Raw genomic sequence first — 18,152 nt, forward strand, 5'->3', positions numbered from 1 at the left:
ATAGTCAGCAGAACCTCTTGGCACCCTTTCCGGCTCCTTCCACCCAGCCCCAGACACTCCATACCTGTGGGGCCCAGCACGGCCACCTGCAGGGGCGCCCGGCCAGCTTGGCTGCAGTCCACTGTGAAGGTCTGGGGTACCCGGGCCCTGACGCCGGCTCCCAGCCCTGGGCCTGAGCACTTGACCTTTCCGGGGTCCACCACGTCCTTCACTGGCACCCGGAATGGACTCCCTGCAAGGAAGACGGTCGTCAGCCCCAGCCCACCTGCCCCAGAAGGTTTCCCCAACTCAGAGGACCCAGGAAAGCGAGGCTTCCCCTGCCTTTGAAATGCCCCTGGGATACCAGACCAAATGTGCAAACACTTAGAAACTTGCTAAGAAAACGTAACAAGGAGAAATAAACTTGGCTACAGAATATATACTCCAATAAAAGTAATAAAAGTAAAATTTAAAAACAAAACCCAAAAACTTGGCTACAGGCTGAGGCAGGGTGAATCCACTTATTTAGGCCACATGCCTGAAAGAAGGCCCTCCTAAATTAGTAAATTGCTAAAAGAAGTATTTGTAAAAGAAAATGAATTTTTTCCAGCATGAAATTAGATAAGTAGGGCGGGGACAGTCCCATTTCAGCAAGCCCGGGTAATGTGATAATTGAAGACACCAACCATTCCCCACCCCTGCTGGAGGGCAGGGGGGTTCCTGGCTTTGCTGACAGAGCAAGAGGGTGTGAGAGGCTGTCCTGACTGAGCCAGCGACACTGGCTTGGACTGTGAGTGACGGAACTCACGAGATCTGGTGCTCCAGGCAAAAGGGCCGAGACACCAGTGCTGGGCCTCTGGGAATGAGCTGTACCCACCGCCCTGCCTCAGCCCTCACTGTGGCAGCCGTGCCTGCCTGCTCCTTGTCCCTGCTGCTGGTTTGGGGCTTTGCTCCTCCTCCTACTTCCTTCCAGTTTCCCTCACGCGGAGCAGGCCCCCTGCTGGCCTCCCCGACACCCCTCCCGCCCCCAGTGCACACCTGGAATGGGCCGGCCCCCGAAGGTGATGTTGACGTCGTAGTCGCCGGGGGTGAAGGGGATGTACTCCACGGTGCAGCTCCCATCCTTGTTGTCCTTGCAAGACATCTTGGCTTCTGACGGGCCCTCGATGGCTAGGCCTAGGCCCCCGGTGCCAGCTCCCCTACAAGAGGACACCCCTACATCAGCGCCACAAGGACCAGTGAGTTGGGATGGAGAAGCAGGTGAATGGGGGTGCGGGGCTGGCTGAGATGAGACCAGCAGCTACAGCAGGGAGGTTTGCAGCCTTGATAGGGGGTGGGTGGGGATGAGGTCCATACAGGAGGATGAGGGGGAAGGGCAGGTGGCTGGGCTCAGGGTCGCCACAGCATCAGGGTCAAGGTTAGGAAAGGGGCAGGCGTACCTGGTTTCCACGGTGAAGCGGTTAGCCTTGTTGACCAAGCCCCCCTCCAGGCCCGGCCCGAAGGCCCGGACACGGGTGGGGTCACAGCCCTCAGTCACGCCCACACGGAAGGGGCTCTTGGGCACGGCCACGTCATCGTACAGCACCTCCACCAAGTGCGCTCCTGGAGGTCAGCCACACGGCGCAGGTCAGGGTGTGCGCGGTCCCCACCACCCGCCCCTCTGAAAACGCTGGGGCCAGACCCCCGGCGTCCCTGCCCAGCCCAGCCCCTCACCCTCTTCGTAGGCCGTGTACTGCACGCGGTAGGTGCCGTCCCCATTGTCGGTCACGTAGGTGTCCGTCTTAGCGCCCGAGGGGTTGAGCACGCGAGCCGTCACGTGGTTCCCACCCGTGGCTGTCAGGGATCTCGCGTCCACAGTGAACTCGGTGGTCACTTCACGCAGGACACCTGAGTCCCAGGAGACGAGTGCTCAGCCCTCACATGCCTGCCCACCCCTGCCCTCCCTCCCCAGCTCCGAGGTGGCCGCTCCTCTCCACCTGCTACTCCCCAGCCTGGACCATCCCCACAGCCCAGGCTCTGCTTCCCATAGCCCCTGCCTTCCCTCCCTTCAGCAGAGAGTGACATTCTGTTCACCTGAGTCTCCCCACCTGGCCGTGGGCCCCTGGAGCATGGGGCTGGCTCTTCCAACCCTCTGCATGCCCCACCCTACCTGGCCCAGGGTCTGGCCCCCAGCAGATGGTAACTCAGTCACTGAACTGAGCTGAACTATCTCCTGACTCTCGTTGCCCTCAACCCCAAAGCCTTCCCTCTGTATCATCAAGTGCAAGATTCTTTGATTTTCAGATCCGCTGATGAAAGTTAAGGATCTCCCGAGGAAAATGGCCACAGGCAGAAGCAGTCTTGCCACCCAGACCAAGGCAAAGCTCCATGCCCTGCCCTTGGCTTTGATACCTTCTCAGGGGTATCTGAGCCCCTAGGACGCCAGTGCTGCCCCCCAAGACCTCAGGCCCGCTTCTCTCTTCCCCTGACTGGTGACATGACCAGCTCCAGGTTTCTCTCACTCACCGTGCGGCTCCACACCAGGCCCTGAGACCTTGACCCCACTGGTGTCGACTGCGGGCTGCACATGGACGCGGGTGGGGAACTTGGGTACAGGGTGCCCGCCGTACTTGATGGTAATGGTGTAGGTGCCGGGGAAGGCGGGGCTGTAGGTGATGTGGTAGGTGCCGTCCGCGTTGTTGTGGATCAGTACCTCGGCCTTGACGCCGGCGTCCGACAGGATCTCAATGGTCAGCTCGGCCTCGCCTGCCTCTGAGCAGTCCACAGTGAAGGTGGCCGCCTCCCCAGCCTTGCCGCGCTCCAGGCCTGGCCCGCTGGCCCGCACCTTGCTTGGGTCAAACACAGGCCGGATGGTAGCCTTGAAGGGCGAGCCGGGGATGTGGGCTTCGGCAAACAGGATGTTGATGGTGTACTCGCCCGGCTCTGTGGGCAGGTAGCTGACGGCACAGGATCCATCCCCATTGTCCTGGCACTCAATCTTGGCCTCGCAGGGGCCCTCCACGGTCAACCCCAGGCCACCGGTGCCCGCTCCCTTGGTGTCGATGGAGAAGGGCGCTGGCGTACCTACCAGCCCGCCCTTGAGACCAGGGCCATAAGCACAGACCTAAAAGAAGGAGCAGGTGTGTAGGTTACCTCGACTGGTCCCACACCCAGCCTTCGTGGCTCCCAAATCAGCTAAGCACTTTCAACTGTAGCAGCTCCCACAGGCTGAGTCCTGATAACAATTCCATGTGAGGAAATGCACGGAGATTAAAAAATCTGTCCCGGCTGATGGACCTGGGGGTTGAAGCCCAGGTCAGATCCAAGGCCAGGCTCTTAATAACTAAGCTGTCTTGGTATGAGTTTTTATATATGGAATGGATAAACAAAAAGGTCCTACCGTATGGCACAGAGAACTGTATTTAATATCCTGTGATAAACTATAATGGAAAAGAATATTTTTTTAAATGTATGCATTTGTACGCATGTATAACTGAATCACATTGCTGTACAGCAGTAATTAACACAACATTGTTAACCAACTATACTTCAATAAAAATATAAAAAAACAAAAACTAAGCTGTCGCAAAGGCAAGTCCTGAGCTGGGGGACTGCCTTGGCTCTGGGCCCTGGCTGTGCTCACGCCAGGACATAAGGCCTCTGGCCTCAGCCCCTGTGAACTACCCACCTTCCCTATAAGCCCCCAGCTCCCACCCTCCCCTACTTCCTCACCTTGGAGGGGTCAGGGGGCAGGACACCCTCCACGGCGAAGGGGCTGCCAGGCACCGGGTGACCATCATAGGTGATGTCCACCTTGTAGGGCCCCTCCTCAGGGGGCATGTAGCGCACCGCCTGGGTCTCAGCTCCACCGCCAGGCTCCAGCTTGCAGGGGATGGGTCGTCGGGAGGGCGAGGTCATCCGCACGTCCAGCTGGCCCTGACCGCCAGCCCCTCGTGTGTTCACAGAAAATGCCTGTTCCTGCCCTACAGCCACCTCTGTGTGGAGGGCGAGGGACACGGTGAGCAGAGACTCCAACCCACTGCCCCCCTCAACCCTCCTCACTGCACGGGCAGCTCCTCCTCACTTACTGCTGTTGAGGCCTTGAACCTTGACCTTGCTGAGGTCCAGAGGCGGTGCCACGTTCACCACGAAGGGGCTCTTGGGGACAGGGTCGCCACCATAGGTCACTGTCACTGCCATGTTGCCCTAATGGGTACAGCAGGAAGTCAGAACCGAGGGGCTGAGACCCAGCCCGCCAACATGTCCTTGGCCAACACAGACCAGGGGCTCAGAGACCCATGGCAAGAGAGGACGGGGAGGCAGGCAAGGGGCCAAGATGCCAAGCAGGCCCTCTGGGGCTGGAAGAAGGAGCCCCACGCCCCCAGTCAGCCAGGACAGGAGGGCCGGGGAGGGGGGCACACCTGCTGCACGGCCGTGTACTTGACGGTGTAGGAGTAGTCGTGGTTGTCGATGATCTCGAAGTCTCGCACGGCTTCGCCCTTGGCGGCCCCAGCAAAGTGCACGTCCAGCTTGGCCTTGCCAGCTCCCTTGGTCAGCACGGTGAAGTGAGTGGGCTTCCCAACTTCCACACCTGGAGCGCCCATCCCGAGATGGTGGTGAGGGATTGGCGGCCACCCCGCCCCACCCCAGCCCCGCCCCGCCCAGACAGCTACCTGTGCGGTTCAGCCCAGGGCCCTCTGCCTTGACCTTGCTGGCATCGTGGGATGGGTCCACCTTGATGTGGAAGGGGCTGGCGGGGATCTCCTGGAGGGAGAAAAGGCTTGGTCAGGGTGGACACGGGCAGTGTCTGAAAAGAGTCCCTTGTCCCTTTTGCTTCCTCTGAGGCATATTGTCCACACACAGGAAGTGCTCAGTCAGGGGCAATAGAATTGTCCCCAGATGACAGCCTCTCAAGCTGCTGGTTGGGATCGGGTAAGGGGGTGAGGTTAGGGTTGATAACCAAAACCCAAGCACAGGGTACCTGGTTGGCAAACAGCACCATGATGGTGTAGCGGCCCGCCCCCGGAGGTGTGTACTTGACTGTGAAGGTGTCGTTGTCATTCTTGATGATGTCAAAGTCGATGTCAGCCTCTGCGGGGCCCACCACGCCGGGGGCGCACTTGATGCCAATGCTCACATCGCCTGAAGGGAGGCAGGCACGAGGCCATGAGTTGGGGGCTCCACAACCTCCTGCACGTGACAGGTCCCACTCCGGGGAACAGGTGGAGGGCACCAGCGCCTCCTGCCCGGACACCCCCGGCCGCGCCCCCCACTCCCTGCTCCTGGATGCACCTTGCCCTGCTTCGCTGCAGTCCACTGTGAAATAGGTGGGCTCATTAGCCTTGAGGCCTGTCTTCTCCACGCCGGGGCCGTACACCTTCACCCGCTCGGGGTGGCTGCCCTCTCCCACGTTTACCTGTGGGGAGGAGTCGACGGTCAGCGTGGGGCCCCTCCCTCAAGGTCCATCCCTTCCCCAGCACTTCTAGGCCCGGTCTTAGCCTTTTCACAGGGGCCATGAAGTGGGGAGTGGGGACAGGGCCCAGAGACAGCCAACATCCCCCCGCTTGGGGATCCACCCTCCCTCTGGGGTTGCTGGCAGGGGGCACGGGGCTTGGAGGACACACCCGGAAGGGGCTCTTGGGCACGTTGACGCCTCCCCAGGAGACAATGATGGTGTGCTTAATGGGCTTGGTGGGGACGTAGGAGCAGCGGAAGGTGCCGTCGCCATTGGGGAAGACCTTGATGTCGATGGGGCAGCCGTCGGCGTCCTGTGGGCATCACCCAAAGCAAGGTTCTTAGAGCACCCCGGCCGTCTCAGAGCGCCCGTGCCCTCTGCTGGGCTGCTTGCCCACCATCAAAGCCCCTCCCCGCAAACAGATCACAGACCTCCAACCACTGGAGCCTAGTGCCAGAGCTCTGGGGGCCAGGGCACACCCTGGAGAGCTGAGGAACCAGGGGTCACACAGGGGTCATCTGTGTGGCCTGGTCTCTGAGCCTAGGTCTCCAAAATGTGTTGTCAGGGGAAAAGGCTCAGCTAAACCAATGTTCTTAAAACTGAATAAACAAACTTTAAAAAAAGAAACATCCTCCTGGACCAAAGAACATATTCATTAACCTCTAGGGGTCAAAGGACACCATTTTGAGAAACTCACCTGGAAATCAATGTCTTAACTCAACCATCTTTAAATTGCAAATAGTTAGCATAAAAATACATATCTGGTACAATGTTTTTTAAGATTATCATCAATAAGAAAACACAAAACTTTAGACTTCCCATAGTTCAAATAGATTCATGAGAATCATTCCTGTAATGCCTTGAGGCCCTTTTCTCTAACCTACCCTACCCTCCCAGGGTGAGGGGCAGAAAGACGGGGCAACACCCTACCTGGGCGTAGAGCTTCAGGTCTCCCTTGCCAGCAGCCCGGGCATCGATGGTGAATTCTGCTGGCTTGTCCACAATGCAGCCGGTGGGCTCCAGGCCGGGCCCAAAGGCCTTCACCTGTGCAGGGGAGAGAGTGGAGGGCTGAGCTGGGGACGGGAGGAGGGTCTGTTCACCCTGGTGCAGGCCCGGCTACGGGAGCTGGGGACACACCTTGTCCGGGAAGCAGTCGGGCGGAGCTGGCTGGATGTGAGCGATGAAGGGTGAGTCTCGGATGTCCTCGTCGTCACAGATCACGTGCACCGCATACTCCCCGGGCTCCGTGGGCCAGTATCGCACGTCGCAGGAGCCGTCTCCCTTGTCATCACACTCGATCTTGGCCTGCGAAGGCCCCTCAATGGAGAAGCCTGGGGCAAAGGTGGGGGAGGGTCAGGGGGCACCAGAAGCGACTTGGACACCCAGACAGGTCCCCCATCACTCTCCCAGCATCACCACCCCAGTCATGCCCGTTCCAGCGCCTGTCTCATCTCAACACTGGCCCAAATTCCTGCCTCCTGCCCCCCAGTCACTCCCCAGTGTCCCTCCATCACACCACTCCCCGGAATTCCCACTTCGGCCACTTACCCAGTGTCCCCACCTCTGTGCCAATGGCCTCCACCACAAAGTCGGCTGACTTGCCCACCTGGCCAGTTTCCAAACCGGGACCCCAGGCCCGGACCTTCTGTATGCCTGCCTCTGGGCTCACCTGCACCTCAAAGGGGCTGGGAAAAGAGGGAGCTGGTGTCAACACCCGAGGTGCCCCCACCAGAGGTAGCCCTCTTCGCTTCACTCGGAGCCCCAGGCAGCCTGCCTCCCTCCACCCACCCTGTGAGGGCCCAGGCTGGAGGGCTCAGGGCTGCGTGGTGCTCACCTGCGAGGAATGGCGTAGCCGCCCCATGTGATGGTCACCACGTACTTCCCGGGTACCACGGGGTAGTACTCACACTCGAACACGCCATCCCCGGCCTCCCGCACCTTCACCGGCTCCTCTGTGCCTCCTGAGGAGACGTGGGAAGCGGAGGATCAATGATCTGTGCGTCTCCGCACCTCAGTCCCCTCAAGGACCCCTGGGACTGTGCTGTGGGACAGTCCCTGGCTGAGGACAGCGCTGCTCGCGGGCACGGTGAGCAGGCACCGTGTAACAGCCTAGTGCAGCCTTCCCAGCTTGCAGCCTGGGAGACTGAGCCAGGCAGGGCGGTTCACCTGAGGTCCCACAATGTCTCTGGTCAGTGTCTTTTTGGAGCCCCTCCCCCAGGGAGGGTGCACAGTGCTGTCATTGCCATCAGGGGGTCAGAAGCACTGGTTGCCTTTCCTCCCAGCTCCCCGACCCCCCACCATGGCCCTGGGCCCTGGTACTCACTTGGTCCCTTGACTGTGACCTTGAGCTCCCCACTGCCAGCACCCTTGGTGAACACCTTGAAGTCAGCCACTTCTTTGACACGCACACCCTTGGGCTGCAGGCCCCGCCCAGAGGCCCGGCAGGCGTTGGGGTTACAGGCTGGGAGGAAGAGGAGAGGTGAGGTTGAGGGCGCTGAGGGGCCCTAGATGGAGCCTCAGCCCTTACCACCACTTGTCCCCACCTCACTGTGCGCAGTCCTGCTGACCAGCCCGCCCACCCCGTCCTCTTTCCCCAGGCGCAGGCCGTGGCCTCATGCAGCCCTCCCCTGTTGCTCCCTGGCACCCCCAACACGACTGAGAGCCATGCTGGGCAGGGCACAGCCACAGCTCCCCCAGACCTCCGTCCCCAGGCTGGTTACAAGAAACCCTTCCCTCGGGTCTCCTTGTCAAGATCACTTGGGACAAAGGCCGGGCGGAGCCCAGAGCTAAGACAGACTGGGAGGGGCCTTTCATTCACCCCACGGCCATCCACCTAGAGCCATCTGAGCCTTCTTGGAGCCACCACAGCAGCTTCAGGAACCGAGTCATGCCACAAAACACTCAGCCACACCATGGAACGAGGGAGGGTCGTGTAACGAGAAGCCTGCCACAGATCACAGGCAATGCATGAAGGTCAGCCTGCTGTGGAACGCGGCCGGTGGCAATGACTTTGCTGCTGAACGCAGACCAAAGGACAGGGATCTCAGCCTGCCACGGGACACATAAAATGGCTCAGAACCCACGGGGTGCCACCAAACAGGCAACGATGTATCATCCATCCAGGCCTGCCCTGGAACACAGACAAACGGCACAGCATCTGGGGACTGCCACATAACAGGCGACGGCACGGAACCCAGACCCTTCCCACAGAAATCACCAGGCCAGTCCCAGGAGACCAGAGCTGCCACAGAACAGAGGCAAAAAGGCGCGGAACCTGGGCCTGTCACAGAATGCCACGGAAGGGGGGGCGACTCCACCCCGCTCGCGCCATGCCACACAGCACAGGTGAGGCCAGTCAGCTATGGCCATGCCCGGCCCGCCTCTGCTGGCGTGTACTAACGTGGCACCACTTTCTTGGCCTGGTGGACGATGGGCACAGAGGGGGCGGGCGGCGGCGGCAGGGGCTCTGAGTGGCGGAGAGAAAGTGGGGAGTCACTGCCTGAGAGCCTGGTGCAAGGCGGGCCCATGAATATGCCCTTCCGCCCACATGGTCCGGTCACTTCCTCCTCAGCCCTTCCACCGTGGCCCCTGTCTGGTATCCTTCACAGTGACCTGACCGACCTCGGGGGCAGGGGCTGACAGACGAGCTCTCGGGAGCCCCACCCCGGGCTCTTCTTTCTGCCCACTTTAAGCCGGCAGAAGGCTCCCCCTGACCCCATCCCCACCCACCCCCACCCCCCGGTTGCAGTGCTTCATTTCCCGTAAGTCCTCAGACTCGGTGGCAACACTCTGCGTCCTGGCCTTTGGCGAGGGGGCTCATGGGGGTGGGTGAAGGGCCTTTACCTTCTGCCACGTGGACGGGGAAAGGACTGCGGGTGATGGGGGCTCCGGCGAAGGCCACGTGCACTGTATGGGGTCCCTCCATCACAGGCCTGTACGTGCAGCGGAACGTGCTGTCGCCCTTGTCCTCCAGGGCCACCTCCACAGTGTCCCGCCGGCCCTGCGGGTCCACGATCACCACGGCAACATCCCCAGTGCCGGCCCCTGTCATGACAACAGCTGTCAGCCCCTCCTGCTCGGGTTTCCTCACCCTGAGACCACGGCCCCCAGGCACCCCCTCCCACCAAAAAAATAGTCATGGGGTGTCCCTCCTGCTCGGGTTCCCTCACCCTGAGACCATGGCCCTCTGGCCGGGCCCTGCCCCTGGCCCCCAGGTCCCCCCACCATGAACAGTCATGGGGTGTCTGGTGGAAGGGCCCATCCCCACCTGCGGTGTAGATGTCAAAGTACGTGGGTTTGTTGGCCACATTGCCCACGGGCTCCAGGCCGGGACCACGGGCTGACACCTTGTTAGCATCTCCCAGGGCCATGCCCACGTTCACCTCAAAGGGGCTGCGTTCGATGTTCTGACCAGCAAAGAGCACGGTCACCTGGAGGTCAGAGGCCAAAGGTGAGCTTCTGGAAGAAAGCAGCTCTGAGAGGGGGGTTGAGGGGCGAGGCAGAGCCAAGCGGGGTGGCAGGCAGGTGGGGCTGGTGCATGGGGGTGGGGCGGGGTGTGAGCTGAGGGAGGGGTCCATTCAGCCGGATGCAAGGATGTGAAAGGAGTGGGGAAGACATGGGAGGGCCTACAGAGGGATACCTTGTGCAAGCCGGCGACCTTGGGCACGTAGGAGACAGCGTAGGTGCGGTTCTTGTCATTGTTGGGAACCACCTTGGCCTACGGGAAGGGAAACAATCGGCGTCAGAGCTCCTTCTGACCCCACGCCTTCTGCAACCCCCATGGTGAGGCCTCCCCTTCTCCAGCGTTGGAGGGTGCCCCCAGCAGCCATCGCCAGCCCATTCCGCTGTTGGTCCGTGCTCTTGTCCGATCCCCAGTGGCCTCTCCATACCTCCTCGGTGTGGCCCTCAGGATCCTCGATGTAGACCAGAACCTCGCCTATCCCAGCGTCCACTGTCTGCACGGTGAAGTGGGCAGGCTGCAGCACGGTGTTACCCTGGGGCTCGATCCCTGAGGGCAGAAGGCAGGGCTGCAGAGTTTAGGGAGAACCATCCCAGCCCGTGTCCAGCTGCCCAGCGAAGACCGTCAGGGCTCAACACATACCAGGCCCATAGGCGATGGCCTTCTTGGGGTTCAGTTGCTTGGAGCGAACGGGGGCACCAGGTTTGAGTTTGGCCTTGGGGAACTGGGACAGGTAGGTCATGACCGAATGTTCATCCACGTTGGGGTCCACGATCTCCTCGGGAGCAATCACCTGCCAGGGAGGAAGGGAGTCAGAAAATGTCCTCTGTCCCCAGCATCCTGCCCAGGTAGACCCAACCCCACCCTGGCCCTCTCCGGGTCCCTTTGCCCTCTGCCTACCTGGGGCACCCCGAGCCAGTCGTCCGCCTGCTGCATGGCCTCCCGGGCGTTCTCCACAGGCTGGTTGGGATCCCAGGCCTCCCAGTCAGGGCAGAGGCCTGGAGAGATGATGGAGGGAAGCAATGATGAGGGGGAAGCGGTCAGCCAAGACACAGAGCACTTGCTCCACCAACACCCTCCCAGGCCGTGGGTTCACACCCGCTTCCCATACGGCCCCAGGCCCCTGACCAGCAGGGTTCCTGCTGACCCCCAACCTTACGGCCCGTCAGCCAGGATGCCCATCACTGTTTAGACACATTGCAGCCCTCCTGAGCACCAACAATGAGGCCTTTCTGCCCCAGCTGACGCAGCCTGGCACCAGTCCTGCCAGCCGGCCTCCGGCCTGCCCAGGCCCCAGCACCAACCCTGAACACCAAACCACAGGGAGTGCACCCCTTGCAGACCCCCTGCCTCATTCCAGCAGGCTCAGAGGTGGGCAGTCCCTGTCCCACAAGTGCCTCTGACCCATCTCCTGAAAGGTCTCCTCACAGCTGCCCTGAAGCCCTAGTGTCCATGCACTCCCCACATGAGCCGCAGAGCATAGGGCTCTCTCTGCTTCCTAACTTCCGCCTCGGGGAAATGAAGGCACTGAAGGGCTTGTTTGAGAGGCCGAGTTCTCTCTGGCCGCCTAGAGCCCAGCCCTCCTGATGGGAGGACAGCTGAGGCAGCCACAGGTCCCTCCTGGGAAAGGCTGCATGGTTAGGGGGTGCTGGATCCCAGCCAGAGCTGGCGGAGGAGGGTGATGCTCCCTGGCGGGGAGGGGACCAGCTCAAAGGCTGGAATCCATGACTGGCCAGAACAGCTGAGCTCACTGCTGGCAGCCGAGCCAGCCGTGGGCAATGGCTCAGCAGCTGGGAATGCTTCCCAGGCAGTCGGTGCCCCCTCCTCCCACCCTTTGCTCCCCGGCTGACCCCAGGCTGGGGGAGGATTCCCCCAGGGGGACATGGCTCCAAGAGGTGGGGAGACGACAGATTGTCTCAGGAGATGAGGGTCAGAAAGGGAGCTGTGTGTGGGGTACTGTTCTCATCTGTGATGTCTAAGTCTTCTCATGGGCCCTCAGTAGCCCCCACCTGCCCAGGCCAGGCCTGGGTCACCTGCCCCTGGGGCAGTGTCCCACCAGCCTCAGACCACATCATCCTGGGTCTCAACCCCTTCTCAAAGCTATCCCAGGGGCTTGCAAAGAACAGCCTTCTCCAGGCCTAAAGTCCTGGCCTTCTCTCTACAAGTCCCACCACATTTTCTTTCTGCTGGCTGAGCAGAAATGACCCTTGTGTAGCAAAATAGGAAGTTCACGGAGCAGGGAGTTCCAGGTCCCCGCCGGCCTCTGATTCAGTTCCGCCACAGATAAGCTGTGTGACCTCAGACAAGTCACTGGCCTTCTCTGGACCTCTGTGTCCTTGCCACTGCAGGATCTGGCAACTCACTGGGAAGGGTCCAACTCCAGCAGTGATTCTCAGCTGGAGGAGGAGGCCCTGATTCCCCCAGCCCTGGGACACACATTCTGACAAACACAAGCCTTGGCATCACCAGCTCATCCCGCACCCCTTCCCGGGTCAGGGAGCCACAGTGTGCCGTGGGTCCACTCACCAGGGGCACAGTTGTCCACCAGGGCGCCCAGAGCTTTGCCGTCCTGCCAGTCCCGGTTGAAGTTGGTGATGGGCAGCTGGGGCACCTTGTTCTGGATCCAGCCGAGTAGACGCTGCTTGGGTGTCTGCTTGCGGGCATCCTCGTCGTCCTCATCCTCCCACATGGGCATAGAGATGGAGTAGTGTAGGATCAGGGTCCAGATGAGCCCCAGGATCAGCTTCAGGTTCCCATCCACGATGGCCTTGCTGTCTGCAGGGAGGAGGAGACAAGCAGGGCTCATGAGTGCCCCACTTCTGATGCAGCACCCTCCCTCTCCTGGCCCAGCTTCTGAGGCTGCTGCTTAAGCGTTGGGTCTGGACTCCTCCTGGAACCTACCACTTCTCTGCCTACCACTGTTGCATCCCACAAGGCGCAGTCTTTGATGTACCTCCCACCCGCTTCAGAACATGGCTGCATCCCAATATGTCCCTTGGGCAGGTACTTTCAACTCTTTGATGGCACTTGCATGGGCCTTCTATCAGGCTACAAGCATCTATAGAGTTATGCAAGATTGTAAGTCTCTAGGGGCAGACACTGTTTTGTTTTGTTTCCTTTCTTCTTTGTGTGATATACAACAAACTGTACATATTAGAAAGTACAACTAGATACGTTTTGACAATATGTGAAAAGTGAAAACATTAGTCGCTCAGTTGTGTCCGACTTTGCGACCCCATGGACTGTAGCCCGCCAGGCTCCTTTGCCCATGGATTCTCCAGGCAAGAATTCTGGAGTGGGTTGCCATTCCCTTTTCCAGAGGATCTTCCCTACCCAGGGATTGAACCTGGTTCTCCTGCACTGCAGGCAGATTCTTTACCATCTGAGCCACCAGGGGAGCCCTACCTTTGACAGCATGTGCATAACCACGAATCAAGATAGTAAACACTTCCACCCTTCCTCAAAGTTTCCTTTCTTTTGTGATCCATCGCTCCTGCCCCTCCTCGTCTATCTTTTGAGACAACAATCTGCTCTTGGTCACTATACATTAGTTCGCATTTTCCAGAGTTTTATATGAATAGAATCATAGAGTATGTATCTTTTTTGTCTGCCTTCTTTCACTCTAGATACTGTATTTTTCTCTCCATATATTCAGAGCCTAGAACTTAGTAAAATCTCAATAAATACTGGTTGAATGAACATTTTAAAAACTGAAGTTGGAGAGGAGTGGGACCAACCTGGTTCCAGCCAAATTCTCCTTTGAATGCTATAAAAGGCTTTTGGAACCAAGTTCTGGGAGGAGGGGCTGGGGACAGTACACATTCTGTTAATGGCAGGGACTAGTGAGATTTCACAAGAGCTGGGGGAGTGTTACCCATGTGGACTCAAGTCTCAGGAGCTGAGACTCTAGACTCATCCCGTCCCTTGATAAATATTATGGACCAGAACTCCAAGATTTGGGGGCTGGCGGGGCAGGGAAGGGGGGTGGTGCGCCTAGTTCCCCCGTAACAGCCAGAGAGAAACATCCAGGAGCTGGAGGTGGCCTAGAGTACAGGTCATTGGAAACCAGCTTACTTGTAAAGGACAAGGCAGGCCTGAAATCCACCAGCTTCCCTGAGCACTGCTTTCAGGAGGTTGGGAGGGGGTGAAAGACTCAGCCTTGTTTACTGGTGTTACCCGAGAGATGGGAAAGCGTGGTGTTGGAGGTTAGGGTTATATCTTTTCCTGCCCACCCGGCCTAGATCTTGGAAGACAGCCTTTAGAGAGTAAAGATCCCAAAGGTGTCTCCCCTTACATATCTTTTCCAGAATGCGCCCCCCACACACACACCCTGTCCCCAGCATTTCTCCAACCTGCCCCCTGGAGGGGAATCTCAGTCTCTCTGTCCCTCTGATCTTGGGCTCTGGTCCCCTTGGCTCCCCCACCCTTTCACTGATTCATCCTTCCTTCCCCAGCAGCTCCCCAGGCCCGCCCCCTCTCCCCCTGGCTCTGCTGCAGCACAATGGTTTGGCAGCTTGCAGATTCCATGACACACTCACTCCCAGCCTCCCGGTGCTTTGGTGCGGTCTCTCTCAAACACACACAGGCCCAGGACACTTTCACACAGCCTTGACACCAAGGGCCTCACGGCCTCTCACAACCCTGACAGCCTCCAAAGCTGGTGCTCACACACCCAGAAGTGCTTCTTGCAAACTGAAGCCAGATCCTTGGGAGGGAGGCCCTGAGGCCCCGAGGATCACCAGGATTGGGAAGAGGTGGGGGGGAGGGTGAGGGGGGTCATTCATATTTGCTGCAGGGAGAGGTTTCTCCCCAGCAACTGGCCTTGGGCCAGACAGCAAGTGGCAGGAGAGGGGTGGGTCCAGAGTCCCACTCTGGGAGCAATGACCTTCCTCGCCCTCCTCCCCATCGGAGGCCAGGCAGAGGAGGGGAGCTCTGCTCAAGCCAGGCCTCTTCCTTCTTCGCACCCCACTGGGGATACCACCAAAGGGGTGGGAGGAGCTCCAGAGCTAGTCCCTGAGGGCACCCCAGGCCTTCGGTGGAGTGGGGGGAAAGGAGAGGACCAGTGAGGGAGGGGCCGGGACAGCTGCTGCCCCCTCCAGCCCCTCCCTCGGCGGTTGGCTCCAGGAGAAGGAATAGCAACTGGGGAACAGCTGCGGGGCTGAGCGGCCTCTAGGCCTCTTTGTTCGGAGGGGCGGAGGGGGTGGTGCGGGTAAGGAGGGCACACCGCCCCTTCAACCCAGACTGTGTACCCGGCCCTCCTTCAGAGGAACTGCTCGATGCCCAGCTCCCACTCCACTCCTGGAAAGGGACATGGGGGTGCCTAGAGGCTCACATTCAGTCCTGAGATGGTACCCAGAGAAGCCCCCGTCCCAGCCCCTTCCCACCACTAAGCGGGACCAAGGGAATCAGAGGAAGCAGAAAGGGGGAACCCTTGACATCTCCTTCCCCATGGATGGGTAGCCGCTGCTGTCTGTGCCCCCTCTCCTCCAGCCTCCGCCTCGGGCCCAGCAGCTGAATTGCTGACAGCTTATCTCATCGGCAGCGGGAGTCAGCCACTTGGCCCAAATGGGGAACAGTTCCCTGCAGGAAAGGGAAAGAAGGGTTCCTTCCCGCCCCCAAGCCAGCTTTCCCTCCTTCCCCCTCTATTCTGAGAAGGCCTCTCCATACACAGTTGAGCCAAGGGGGCTGGAGCCAGAGGCACCACCGTTGGGGAGGGGAGAGGTGTGCGCTCAGGAAGGATGAGGCCAGGAGAGGGGCCAAGCGCCCCCGCAGCAGGGAGGGGAGGGGGAGGCCGAGCCATTTCCTATAAAGTCTTGGTGAGGCCCCAGGCTCTCCCCTCGGGATCCCACCTGGGACAGTCAGTCCAGGCGGTCAGATCGCAGCTGCCAGGGGGGGTGGAAGGGCCCAGGGCTGACTCCTCGCTGACCCCTGGCCCCCCCCAACCACACACACTCTTGGGCAGCCCTCAGTCCCACTACACACACCAGGGTGGCCCCTTCCCCCACCCCCTGTCCTCAGCCTTGTCCTCTGGAAAGCTCAGAGACATCTGCTGTGTCACGGAGGCAGGGCTATTTCCAGGCTGGAGCGGGTGGGGTGGTGGGGGGGGCAGTATTGGGGCAGGAGAGGGTAAGGCGTAGAGGGGACTGGACAGGGCCAAAGGGCCCCAGACTGACCTCAGCTACTAATTCAGGAGGCCCAGAGATGCCCTGAGGGAGGCTGAGGATGGACAGACCTTCAGTTATCTGAAGAAATCTCTGGGGCAGCCTGGGGGTAGGCATTGGGCCCCCTGTGAAATTCCCCTTCTGGGGCCCTGGGGTGCACCCCATCAAGGGGCGCTTTCCTGAAAATCACATCAGGACACTTAACAGCTCACCATAGGGGTAAGGGTCTTGCCCAGGCCCCCAGCCTGAAGGGGTGACTGCAGAGCTGAGAGGGAACAGCCAACTCCTAGGCTCTCAGAACCCATCCTTGGCTCCCCCAGCTCCCCAGCTTGGAGTGCCTCCCCGCCCCCACCCAGCACTGACACACCTTCCAAATCTGGTTACACTCAATGACTTCCTCCCTTTTCCAGGCCTTGCCTCCCTCCCCTCAGCCCAGATCATTAGCTGTAGCCAATCGGGGCTTAGGGGGTGGGCTGGGGCCGGGAGTGGACGGGAGGGAGCCCCCTCCCTGGCCTGCTGAAGCTGATGGAGGACAGGCAGGGGTTAAGGCTGCCTGCGCTCGCTCAGAGCCTTTTTAGGTTTCCGAGGCCGGGCCCTGCCGGCTCTGGCCCCTGGGCCTGAACCCAGCTGCCGAGCACATGCCGGCGGGGGGCCCGGGCCCCGTGCCCGCCCAGCCACCCGCTCTCCCGCTCTCCTTGGGATCCCTGGGACCGGGCAGCGATGGGGACCTGCCTTCAGCCTCTCCTCCCCGGTGGAGGTGCTGGGAGACTGGGAAGCCATTTGCTTTGTCTGGGGTGGAGGGGGCGGCCCCGGGAATCGGCAATGAGCTTTGGCCCCATCCTCTCAAGCCTGGGCTGAGGGTGCGGGTGGCAAAAAAGGAGACGAGCGGGTAGAAGCAGGTTGGCCAAGAGCGTGCGAGGGGAGCTGAAGCTGGAGGGCTCAGAAACGGCCTGGGCTGGATGCCCCCGGGGGCCCCCCTCGGGATGCCGGCCGACCAGGGCGGCGTGTGAAGGCAGAGCCCCCTCGGGGCTGGCGTGGGCGGGCTCCGGGAGAACCGGGGCAGGATCCTCTCCCGGTGCCGGGCCCCCCACCCTCGGCCCTGCCTCGGCTCCCCGCGCGCCCTCCCAGCCCCGAGCACCCTGTCCCCGTGGGCCAGCCCCTCGTCGGGGTACTGCCCCCTCGCCGCACGCACTGACCGATGGACACCAGCTTGATGTGCTCGCGTTCGAGGAACTCGAGGGCCACGGACACGTTCTCCAGCTTCATCTGGCGGAAGTTGGGGCGCGGGTGGAACTTGCGGTACATGCGCTTCTGGCTGAGCACCTCGAGCAGCGCTATGAGGCGCAGCCCGTCGCTGAGGTCGCGCTGCAGGTCGGTGAGGCGCTTGCCCACGCACTTGAGGTGCTCGTTGCACCAGCGCGTGAAAGTGTTCTGCTGGATCTTCTTCCACGGCGCGTCCTCGGCCAGGTCCTTCTCCGTGGACGGCATGTCGTCCACCTCGTCGCCCAGGCCGAAGCCCGGGGCCTCGGAGTAGCCGCTGTTGTTCATCATGCTGGCGCGGGCTGGGGCGGGGGTTGGGGGCCGGCGGGGCTCGGGCTAGTGGGGCGCTGTCCGGGACAGGACCGGCGGCTGTGCGCTCCGCGGCTCTAAACTTCTCTTGTGCCCCTGGCTGGCGGGACTCGGGCGGGCCTCCTCGGCTCCTTGGCCGCGCTCTGTCTGTGTGTGTCTCTCTCTCCCTCCGGGGGCGGAGCGGTGCTCTGGAAAGTGCGGGCCGGGCTGAGGCGGGGGGTTTAAGAAGCCCCCGGGCCGCGTCCCCCCCGCCGAGCCCGCGGCCCCCGGGTCCACGTCAGAGCGCCGGCCTCCCAGGAATGCCGCCCGGCCCGCGGGTGGGGGCCGCGCCGAGCCCGCCGGCCCCGCCTCCCTCCCTTCCCTCCCTCCTCTCCCCTCCCCCACGCGGCCCTCCGTCCAGGCTGGGGTCCCGGGTCTGCTGCCCCCACCCCCGGGGAAGGAGGCTCTGGCCCGAGGCCGCCAAGCTGGACAGATGAATAGTGGAGCTGGAAAATTAGGGTGACTGAGGGCTCCCAACACCCCAAACTTAAGCATCGCTAGTCAGAGATGA

General features: G+C 60.9%; 1 protein-coding gene across 4 annotated transcripts in view; it reads right to left on the reverse strand.

The window, feature by feature from the left end:
• FLNC (filamin C) overlaps window positions 1–17,899 on the reverse strand; it is a 28,054-nt gene extending 10,155 nt beyond the window's left edge. For 2 of the 4 annotated variants that reach the window (XM_086395735.1, XM_086395733.1), the window contains exons 1-26: window positions 17,230–17,899; window positions 12,399–12,647; window positions 10,773–10,870; window positions 10,515–10,665; window positions 10,303–10,421; window positions 10,053–10,130; window positions 9,681–9,843; window positions 9,257–9,457; window positions 8,814–8,879; window positions 7,737–7,874; window positions 7,248–7,374; window positions 6,962–7,098; window positions 6,551–6,744; window positions 6,344–6,457; window positions 5,583–5,726; window positions 5,251–5,374; window positions 4,940–5,100; window positions 4,632–4,722; window positions 4,380–4,549; window positions 4,047–4,164; window positions 3,691–3,953; window positions 2,485–3,082; window positions 1,693–1,866; window positions 1,419–1,581; window positions 1,018–1,178; window positions 65–232 (exon numbers count right to left, since the gene is read on the reverse strand). In XM_086395735.1, the coding sequence (XP_086251861.1) occupies window positions 65–232; window positions 1,018–1,178; window positions 1,419–1,581; window positions 1,693–1,866; window positions 2,485–3,082; window positions 3,691–3,953; window positions 4,047–4,164; window positions 4,380–4,549; window positions 4,632–4,722; window positions 4,940–5,100; window positions 5,251–5,374; window positions 5,583–5,726; window positions 6,344–6,457; window positions 6,551–6,744; window positions 6,962–7,098; window positions 7,248–7,374; window positions 7,737–7,874; window positions 8,814–8,879; window positions 9,257–9,457; window positions 9,681–9,843; window positions 10,053–10,130; window positions 10,303–10,421; window positions 10,515–10,665; window positions 10,773–10,870; window positions 12,399–12,647; window positions 17,230–17,584 (4,525 nt within the window). In that variant the 5' untranslated portion in view covers window positions 17,585–17,899. The remainder of the gene's footprint in view (window positions 1–64; window positions 233–1,017; window positions 1,179–1,418; window positions 1,582–1,692; window positions 1,867–2,484; window positions 3,083–3,690; window positions 3,954–4,046; window positions 4,165–4,379; window positions 4,550–4,631; window positions 4,723–4,939; window positions 5,101–5,250; window positions 5,375–5,582; window positions 5,727–6,343; window positions 6,458–6,550; window positions 6,745–6,961; window positions 7,099–7,247; window positions 7,375–7,736; window positions 7,875–8,813; window positions 8,880–9,256; window positions 9,458–9,680; window positions 9,844–10,052; window positions 10,131–10,302; window positions 10,422–10,514; window positions 10,666–10,772; window positions 10,871–12,398; window positions 12,648–17,229) is intronic. The other 2 variants (XM_086395736.1, XM_086395734.1) reach the window with 1 other exon arrangement.
• Between the last annotated feature and the right edge of the window lie 253 nt (window positions 17,900–18,152).

This window comes from Bos grunniens, chromosome 4, assembly GCF_055505025.1.
Source record: "Bos grunniens cultivar Pamir isolate PY7600 chromosome 4, Bosgru_T2T1.0, whole genome shotgun sequence".
NCBI classification, from domain to species: domain Eukaryota; kingdom Metazoa; phylum Chordata; class Mammalia; order Artiodactyla; family Bovidae; genus Bos; species Bos grunniens.